Source organism: Pteropus medius, unplaced genomic scaffold, assembly GCF_902729225.1.
Source record: "Pteropus medius unplaced genomic scaffold, Ma_sr-lr_union100, whole genome shotgun sequence".
Taxonomy (NCBI): Eukaryota; Metazoa; Chordata; class Mammalia; order Chiroptera; family Pteropodidae; genus Pteropus; species Pteropus medius.
In genome coordinates, this window is record NW_024344253.1 from 6,959,285 (window position 1) to 6,969,590 (window position 10,306).

General features: G+C 39.8%; 1 protein-coding gene across 7 annotated transcripts in view; it reads right to left on the reverse strand.

The window, feature by feature from the left end:
• The window catches only part of ZNF594 (zinc finger protein 594), a 33,799-nt gene extending 24,408 nt beyond the window's left edge, over positions 1 to 9,391 (reverse strand). For 4 of the 7 annotated variants that reach the window (XR_005654261.1, XR_005654262.1, XM_039869683.1 and 1 more), the window contains exons 1-2: positions 9,223 to 9,391; positions 4,660 to 4,786 (exon numbers count right to left, since the gene is read on the reverse strand). Coding sequence is in view for 3 of the 7 variants with exons in the window: in XM_039869683.1 (XP_039725617.1) it covers positions 4,660 to 4,786; positions 9,223 to 9,276 (181 nt within the window). In the remaining 4 variants the exon portion in view is untranslated. The remainder of the gene's footprint in view (positions 1 to 4,659; positions 4,787 to 9,222) is intronic. The other 3 variants (XR_005654263.1, XM_039869682.1, XM_039869681.1) reach the window with 2 other exon arrangements.
• Positions 9,392 to 10,306: the final 915 nt, after the last annotated feature.

The window sequence follows — 10,306 nt, forward strand, 5'->3', positions numbered from 1 at the left end:
TCCATCACTTACTGTGTGAAAGTCACTGGAATTCTTTGTGCCTCAGTTTCCTCACTTGAAAATGAAAATAATACTATTTACCTCATAGAGGTGTTATGAGAATTAAATATATGTAAATATATGTAAAACATTTAGAACACTGCTTGGTATATAAAAAGCATTATATTAAGTGACAGCTGCTGTTATTATTGCTATTATTATTATTTTATTATTAATCTTTATCCTTTAAGTCCAAAAATTATCACTAAGTAATGTGTCCCTAGCACAAACCTCCATATCCAGTCTGGATTTCATTTAAATAACATTCAAATAAAATACTGGAAAGAATTGGCTTTGTCATAATTTTCTCTTAAAGTGATTTTTTTTGGTTTGATATATATCCTTCAAAATTCAGAAAGAGACTAAAAGATGATAAAGGTATTTCTCAAAACCCATTGAAAACAAAAGAATAACAAATGAGGTGAACTCCATCTTAAAGAAGAGGGCCATAGAAGATATTTCCCAAAGGCTATTTCTGAATGTCATATTCACTGATCTTCTGATTAGACTGAAGAGATCTAGAGCATGGCGGGAGGGGTGTCATGGAGAAAGTAAAGATTGTCCCTGTAGAGATCTAGTTTGACATTATCAGAGTGGCAGGGGAGAAGATGTTAAAGAAGGAACCATGCTGGCAGGTCATTTCTATTATCTTCCACCTAATTCCTAGCTAAGGAACACTGACAGTAGTGAAGCAAGGTAAAGAGGGAACAGACAGTGTGACTGTCAGATTGTATTATGAAAAGCCTATGATCTAAAGGGCTTTTTCTTGTGCCATATTGATCTCTTGGAAACATAACGCTGAAGAGAGATACGTCTGCAGATTAGATGAGAGGGTGTTTGTGGCAGCAAATCTGCATGAAAACTTAAAAAATATCCTGGCTCAATTCCCTCTTCCTCTTCCCATAGTAATCTTTAATGGAGAGCCTGCTTCATTCATTGCTGATAATCAATAAGGTAACTTTGTGGGATATGTGCTTGAAAATAGGTGGTGGTGGTTGTTTTAGGAAAGAAAGGAACATAAGGGATTAGGAGCATACATTCAAGAGGAATATCAAAGGAATTAATAGCAGGTATCAGCAGAGTTCTCCATTATCTTGAAATTACACACAATTCACTCTAAGTGAAAACTCAAAGAAGAGATATAAGGCTTCAAAATAGATTATAAATTATAAAACAGTAAAAGGAATTGTACACCTGAAACTTACTGGATTTCGTGAACCAATGTCACAAAAAAAGTTTTATAAATAAATAAATAAAACAGTAAAAAGATTATAAAACAATTAAAAAGTGAGAATTTAGTAGAGCAGAAGAAAGAAATGGAAGGGAAAACTAAAAGCATTATGTAAATGAAATTCACCTAAGAAACCACAAGAATAATCACTACAGGGTACTGATGAGGCCCGGAGAAATCATATAGAATGAAATGAATATAAATATGATTATAGAGAAGACCAATAGCATAGAAAGGTATTTGAAAACATATATTGTCCCTAAAGAAAAGAACAAACAGATGGAAAAAAAAAATTCAAATATATGACGGAAGAAAATGTTGCTGAAATAGACTTGACTCTTTGGAAGAGAAACTGTAGACCATAAAAAGTTGATATGTAACAGTCAACACCAAGATATATCCTGGTGAAGTAACTAAATTTCAGGGGAAAAAATCAACAAATGGGCATGTAGCCAGAAAAGCAAGTAATATTCAAAAGAAAATTTCAGGTTGACTTTACACTTCTCTACAATTACTCTTAATGCCAGAATACTGTTTGCCCTCCATATCTGAGGGTTCTGCTAATGTGGATTTCAATCAAATACTAATTGAAAAAATATATATTTTAAGTTACATTGTTGTTGACATGTACTTTGTAGTTAGGCTTAGGAGGTTGCCTCTCTACTGAATGTGTGCAGACGTTTTTCTTGTCGTTATTTCTTAAACAATACAGTATAACAACTATTACATAGCACTTACATTGTATTAGATAGCATAAGTAACCTAGAGATGACTTAAAGTATATAGGAGGATGTGTGTAGGTTATATGCAAACACTATGCCATTTTATATAAGGGACTTGAGCATCTGTGGATTCTGGTGTCCTTGGGGGTCCTGGAACCAATCCCCCACAGGTACCCAGGCATGGCTGTACAGTAATGCCTATAAAGTTCTAAAGTGAAATAACGTGTGCTCCAAAAATATTTTACCCAGCAACGAGTTCCTCATGTTCAAAGCACAGGCAGACATTATCAGGTAGATAAAAGACTCAGGAAGTATGACACCAATGAGCCCTTTTTGGAAAGATGTGTTGTTCTGAAATATAACTGATGAAGAAATTAAATAAACATTCAGGAACTGAGAGGACAATGTACAAGAATGAACGGCGAGCAATGAATCAATTTAAATGAAGAACTGAGATTAAACAACCAGTAATTTTTTTTGTAGAACAGAAAGTAAATGCTTTAAACCATGACAATGTAAAAATAATTATATTATAAAAATTGTACTGTGAGGAGGAGAGGTGGTGGGAATAAGTATAAATTGTGCTAATTTACCCACCTTTCATGACAGGGAGTCAACAGATACCATCTAAAGTCGATATGTATTATTTTTAAAAGCAACTCGAACCCTTAATATGTTTCCTAATAATTTTTTCATAAGTTTAGAAGAATCTTAGAATTACAGAGAAACACTTTTGATTACAAAAAAAAATGCTTATTATAGGAAAATCAAAAACAGAAAAAATGATAAGCACCCATAATCCCATGATCTTGCCAACCAAAGAACACCACTGCCAATATTTTGTTGTATATTCTTTAAGACTTACTTCTGGGTATGTTTATTTTTTGATACAAAAATGGGATCATATTATACATGCCCATTTTGTCTTCTTTGCCCTACTTGTGATATTGGAGTTAGACCCTGAAACATTTCTTCTTTATCAGCTGGCTTTGTCAATGGAGGGTGTTGGAGGGACACTGTAAACCACACAAAGAGAAAGGGATTTCTCTTTCTGGTATTGGTAAGCTGTTTTGTTTTTTGGTGGGTCCACCAAATCAACATATGGGTGGCTTGAGAGCTTGTGGTGGACCAGCTCTGCCCACCCGTGCCCTCCAATGAGTTTTTCCACCACCCAGAAGGCCTTTCCTATGGAATATATACCCTTCAGTGAATTTCTCTGCCATTCGGCAGGGCATGCCTACAAACCAGTTCTGGCCTATGCTCTTTGACAAGCTTCTTCACCACCAGCAGGCTGTGTCCCTTTGGCAGCCACAACCTCAACAAAAACATCTGAATCTTGGCTTGGGCTAAATTCTTTGGGCTCAGCTTCTAAATTCTTGGTTTCTTCCTTGTTTACTCTTAGTCCGAGAGGTAAGGCTCTTTCCTGCATTATCTATTTTTATATTCCTTAGAGTCCTCTTTTAACCCTTTTAGTAGTTAACGACTTTTTACTAATTAAACGTTCTTTACAGTAAATGTCCCTTGTTTAAATTACTGGTATGATTTTTATCTCTTGATTGGAACCTGACTGATAGTGGATACACAATATAATCTCATTTCAGATTTAGAACAAAGTGAAGATGATATAAGAAAGGTTGGGGGCTACAAAAAGGAAACAAAATTGTTTGGAAATATTAATAAAAGGATTCCTCTCTATAAGAATCATTAGGATCAACCTTTGCCACAGGCATGGGCATGGCAAAGTACCTAGTCTTTAGTCCCATATAGCTCTTCCTTCAGAGATGAGTGGCCACACTGCTCAAAATTTTCATCCAGTTCCACAGGTGAAAGGAATAGGGAGTAATTTAGGAAAATCTTTCCCTCAGAGGATGTCTGAAGTAGAAAGGTACGGCATCTGAAACATAGACTTGATCAGAGGTGAGTCCTCCTCTACAATCTAACCCAGCTAAACTCAGAGTTTCTGAGAAAAGGGCCTCAGTGTTCATGTTATTTACTGATCTGTTTACCTAACATATATTAACTGAGCATCCACTACATTCCAGACATTGGATTAGGTATTGGGAATACAAAAATGAACATATGATATGGTTTCTGTCCTCAAGGAACCTACAGTTTAATGGAGGGGAGATGTATATGTAAATGGATAATAACAATATACTACGACCAGTGATCAATAAGGCAAGCACTATCTATTACTGGAAAACATAGAATCAACAGAACATGGTAATTGCATGTTCTGTTGCAATTTCTTTCTGGGGAAAGAAAGAAGTCAAAAATGATTTTTTTAAGTTTTCTGACTTGAGCAGTAGGTGGGATATGGTGCTGTTTATGAAGACAGAGGACACAGGAGGAAGAACAGATTTTGAGGGTGGCAAGAGTAGGTCTGAAGATTTGAAGATGAGTTGAGTTTTGATCATCTATTGGTTTCTAACGGGACTAACAAGAGATAGAGCAAGTTCAAGGAAAGTTAGGGAGCTATCAATTTCCAACTCCACAGATCAGGCTAGCCAACCTGTAACGAAGAGCAGAAGTATCTTGTCTCTAAGAGTCAAAGCTATTGGGAAATCTTTAATCCTCTATTTCTGCTGAGCTCTTTAAAAACTTTTCTTTTTTTTTCCAACCAAAATTCAAAGAACTCAATGCTAAGTTAGAGGACAGAGTCCTTACCCTGTGAGATCAGCTCTGTCTTCTCCTCTAGCATCTCTTCCTCACAGAGATTCCATTGAGTGCAGATCCAGTGCTCAGCATCTTTTTGTGATTCATTCACATCCACGTCCTGCAGCACCTTGAATTCCTGAAACAGAAGTTCCTGCTTAAAAACTACCCAATAGAGAGCTAGTGGTAGATACTCCATACTTTCTCTTTTTAAATCTCTGCTACATCCTGCATTACCTTTGGTCTCAGTAGATAATCTTGCTCCTTGCTTTAAAAATGTATGGGATCATGTGGTAAAAATCGGCTCACATTACCTTGTCTTTTCAGTGACACTGTCTTTATTGTATTTCTTCTCTTCTATTCTCTAGTATTTATCTGCTCTTTAACTGAGCCTCTCCTATGGGCCAGGTACTGTACGAGGTGGTATAATAATGAGAATGACAATACAATAATGAGGACAGAGACCCTCTCCTTGAGAAGCCTGTGGTGGCTGTTATAGACAACATCAATTAAATGGGTTAAGTGCTCAAGAAGATAAATATGGGGTGTTGTGGGACCTCAGGGGAAGAGCACCACCTTTTGTGGGTGGGATGGGTGAAGAAACTTCCTGAAGGAGGTAGCTTCTAAACTAAGACCTCAAAGACAATTTGAGAGAACTAGAGTAAAAGAAAAAGGAAGGGCTTTTTAGATTGAGGTTATGGCAGGTACAAAGGCCAAGAGGCTGAGAGAAGCTACGATGCATTCATGGATGTACCAGGAGACTAAAGCCCACAGTACAAGTCGAAGAAGCTGGTCAAGTCACGGAGGGCCTGGTATCACCAGACTAAGAAGTTTGGACTTTCTCCTCAAGGCAATGGGAAACCACTCAAGGGATTAAAGCAGGAAAATGACATTCTCAGATTTACCTTTTAAAAGACTGCTTTATAGAAAATGAACTGGAGGGTGCAAGGATGAAAGCTGCATTATCAGTTGGGAAACTACAGCAATAATTTATGTCAAAGACAATGAGGGCCTAAATGAGTTACTGGCAGTGGGGAAAGAGAGAAGACTGAGTCAATATATCAAAGAAACAACAGTAGGCAGAATTGGTGATTTCCTAGATAGAGGGAGTGAGAGAAAAGAGTAGGTATTAAGTATGACATCCAAGTTTCTAACATGAGCAACTGCTTAAGTTAGGTAGTTGAAGTTAAAGAATGGGGGTGAGGGAGAGACAGCAGGAAATTCCACTTCAGACATGCTATGCTTGAAGTACCTGTGGGGCGTCCTGGAGGAAATGTAAAGGAAGATGATTACTCAATGGGTCAGACCCAAGAGGAAAGCCTAGAATGGAGACAGATTTTGGAATCATTAGCATACCAGTAGTGTCTAATGCAGAAAAGTGGCACTGGTGATTACAGCCTGGAGACAGTTTGGAGTCCTGAACAGAACACAGACTTTGGAAGCGAGCTGAACCAAGTTAGAATCTTGGCTCCTTAATCTCCCTCAACCATCATTTCTCCAAGTATAAAACAGAAATACTACTTTCCCAAAGTGTTACTGTATAGATTAAAGACAAACAAACAAACAAAAACCCAACATATAGAAAGCCACACACCATTACAGTGTAAGCCTCTCAAGAATGTAAGCTTCATGGGGCAGGGCTCTTTGTTTTGTTCAGTTTTGGAACAGTACCTAGTTGCTCAATAAAAAATTGTTGGGTAAGTGAATAGTAGGTTAACTCTCTTCTCTCTTTCCCTTGACTAAATAATCCCTGAAATTCTTTTTTCCCTTGGCTTCTGTAATGCATGACACTCCAACCACTCTACTTTTTCTTAACTGTTTTTACCCTTCAGCTTTCTCCTTTTATTAAATGTTGGTGTTACTAAGGCTGAGCCCCTACTCCTCTCTTTTTACATTTAGTATCTCAATAATCATATTACCTCTGGCATCAATTATCACCTTTATCCAGAATGAATCCTAAGTTTGAAACTGATTTTTAGTCTATATTCACAATGCATCTCCAGTCCAATGTCTCACTGATAGTCAAGATGAATCAAATGGATAAAAATGAATTAATCATTTTTGCTTCTAAGCTTATTCCCTGTTCTTACTATCCATTTCTGCCCAAATGACCAGTCTTTGTGGAACAAATATTTGTCATGAGCCGACACTGCCTAGCACTGTTCTAGGCCCCAGGATACACTGGTGAAGAAGACAACGTTCCTGCCCTCATGGGGCTTGTATTCTAAGGTGTTTATAAGCCAGGAACACAGCAGCTTAGTGCAACCTAAAATGTGACCCACACACCAGCAACATCAGCCACACCCAGGAGCTTGGTAAAAATGCAACTTCTTAAGCACCATCTCAGACTACTGAGTCAGATCCTGTGGGGGAGAGGCCCAGAAATCTGTGTTTACCAAGTTCTCCAGGTGATTCAAATTGTATGCTATAATTTGGAAAGCACTGCTCTAGTCATCTTGGACTCCTTCTCTATTCTTTCTATCCATACCTACTGCCTAACCCTGAAAACTGCTCCTTTGGCTTTCCTCAATCCCATCTTAATCCAGAACCTTTTCACCTCATGCTTGGGTTGCTGTGAAATCTCGAAACATGTTTTCTGGCTCCAATCCATACCGGTAATTCTGTCAGATAAAAAATACCTATCTAAAACAATTCTTTCACTGACACCAATGATCAAAAGTCTACCATGAATTTTCTATCACCTATTAAAGGAAACAGCTTCTTTTTGATTTACAGAGCTGTATTAGAATCCTAGGGCTACTGTAACAAAGTATCACAAATTGGGAGGCTTAAAACAACAGAAATGTATTCTCTCATAGTTCTGCAGGCTAGAAATCTGAAGTGAAGGTGTTGGCAGGGTGGCTTCCTTCTGCAGGCTCTGAGGGATAACTGTTCCGTGCCTCTCTCCTTGCTTACGGTGACAGCCAGCAATCCTTGTGTTTTTTGTTTTGTAGATGCATTGTTCCAATCTGTCTCCATCTTCATGTGGCTTTCTCCCTGTGTCTGTCTTTTCACATGGCCATCTTCTTACAAGGAGGCCAGTCACAATGAATAAGGGGCCCATTCTAATCCAGTTTGACCTCATCTTACCGAATTACATCTGCAAAAACCCTATTTCCAAATAAGTTACATTCTGAGGTACTAGGGATTAGGACCTCAACATATCTTTTTGGGGGGACACAATTCAACCCATAACAATAGTCCTACTCTATGATTTGCCTAAAAACAAACCTATGGTCTAGAATCCTCCTTTATTTTCCCATGTACAGTGCTTCTCCCCATTCCATCCCTTTGCCCGTAACTCTCCTACTTGTGATGCCCTTCCTACTCACCTCCATCTACATCTGGAATCAAGAACTCTAATAGCTTTAAGAGACCAGGCAGTTAATCAGAGAAGTGAAGCAAACTAGGTGGTAAATGGTAACTGACACTCTACTTCAGTATTAGAGAGACAATGGATTAGTGGGCACTGCAGATCTGGAAATTTTATATAGTCTAAAGGAAGGAATCGTTACTTAACTCCTGCTAATAGCACCATGCAGACACGTGGGCCCTGTCTGCCCACATATTCCGATTTTTCAAGAGATACTGAAAATCTAGATTTTTTGTGAGGGGATGTGAAAGAAATTTACTGATTTTAAAATGCTGGCCACTAATTCAAACAAAAACCAACAGTATGAACCAAGAAAATGTGTCTACAGTCTCATCTGGCCAGGGGCCATTTTTTTCAACCTCTTACACAAATACTTTCCATTGTTGCAGGCCCACTTCAGTTAAGACCTTCTAACCATTTTGATCCTTTTTAATTCATATTTATGTGTAAGCATTAGGTGATGCTAAACAGAGTCCCTGTCTAGAAGGGCCTGGAGGACTTACGCACACACACACACCTGCAACGAGGTAATAAGTGCTTATGAATTAGACACTAAATGAGCACTAGCTAAATAAACTAACAAAGATGAAAAGCTTAAAGATGGAGGTAGAGAGAGGGCAATCCTGGAAGGCCTCCCAAGGAAAAAGACTTTTGAAGCTACTCCTGAAAGGATATGCAGACCTTTACAAAGAGACCAGCCTAAATCTCTCCTTCCTCTGAGCTCCAACAGTACGAATATTTTAGATCAAGTATTAGAACGTATGTGAACTACAGTTCATTCCTGTAGTTCAGTCTAGTCTCCCCAACGAGGCTGTTACTCTGGAGCGCAGAAACCAGACCTTGTGCATTAACATACAAACGCTCCTGCCACGGCGTTGAGCAAGCAACTGGGCCAATTTACGCCTGAGGGTTGATTCTGAGTCTGGGAGGAGATGCAGTTTGCAGTACCACAGGTGGGAACTGGGTAGAGTAAGGGGACGCGGCAGGGGGAGGGCCGTGGACAGGGCACACCGAGACCCATAAGAGGGCCAAGGGCATAGAAGGGTCAGCACCACGTGCCTGCGTCCCCAAGGCCCCAGGGTCTCCCTACTCGGAGAAAAGAGGGGTCTGCCGCCAGCTTCCGAAGATCTGTCCTCCACCCCGCTTCCCGGAGGGACCCAGGCGCCGGGGCCTGCAGCTCTGAGAATGCAGCGGGGTCTCACCTCTAGGCCACCCCCGGCCTCCCGTTCGACTGGGGTCCCCTCCACTGCCGCCATCGCACAACCCCTGCTCCTCACTCTGGCGCGGAGCCAATATTTTGGACAAAGCACCCGGGACCGGGCGTCCACTTCCGGCGTGCTCCCCAAGGAGGCGGTCCCTCTACCCCCCCACCCCTCTGCTGACCCGCCTGTGCCCACCAATACGCGTGCGCGCCCCCGGGTCGCCTCCCACAGGCTTAGGTGTCTCCTCTGCGCAGACTCGTCCCGCCCAGTTGTCTGCTGGGTCTCGCATGGGTCGGCTCGTAAACGGTTCCACGCCGGGCAGGTTGGACCACCTGCTGATGCCGGCGCTAGGTGGGTGAGGTTACCACAGAAATGCAGAGGCCTCCGGGGGTCCTAGACTCGCTTGTGGCGGGGCTTCGGGCCCCGTCGGTCTGTGTGGACGACCCTGTGAAGTAATTTTACATTTTTGTTCTGCCCTTTTAATAATTTCTTCTCCCCATCCCTGCATGCCTTTGTGGTCTCATACAGAGATAAACAAGGATAGGGTAATGTTTAAAAGAGGCAAGTTCTGAAGTCGGAAGGACAGAATAGGTGACTTAGCACTTATAGGCTGTTTGACTTTGGGCCAGTTACTTAACCTGTCTGAGTCTCATTTAATGAATCATTTTTCTTTTCCTCACTGATTTTAAATGCTGTCTTTATCATTAACCAAGTTTACGTATGTATTTGGTTATGTATTTTGGGAATATTTCTGTTCACATATTTGTTTCTTTGGTCATAAATTGTTATAATTATTATGATATCTTAAATGTGTTTTAAAATCTGGTAGGGCTAGTCTTTTCTCCATTTATTCTTTTTTCCAGAAAAATTGTAACTGAATTTTTTTTGTATTTGTTACTTTTAAAATAACAAAGACTTTTTTCGTTGTTGTTTTTCGTTCTAAGATCCAAAATCTGCACAAGCCAAAAGAATGAAAATAGAGGGCCCAGGGGAAGACAGTAGCTACAATTTTGTTGGGAAATATAAAGTCATGTTAAGAGTGGTTTATTTGTCTTTTAAATATTTTTTTTTTTTTTTTTTTTTT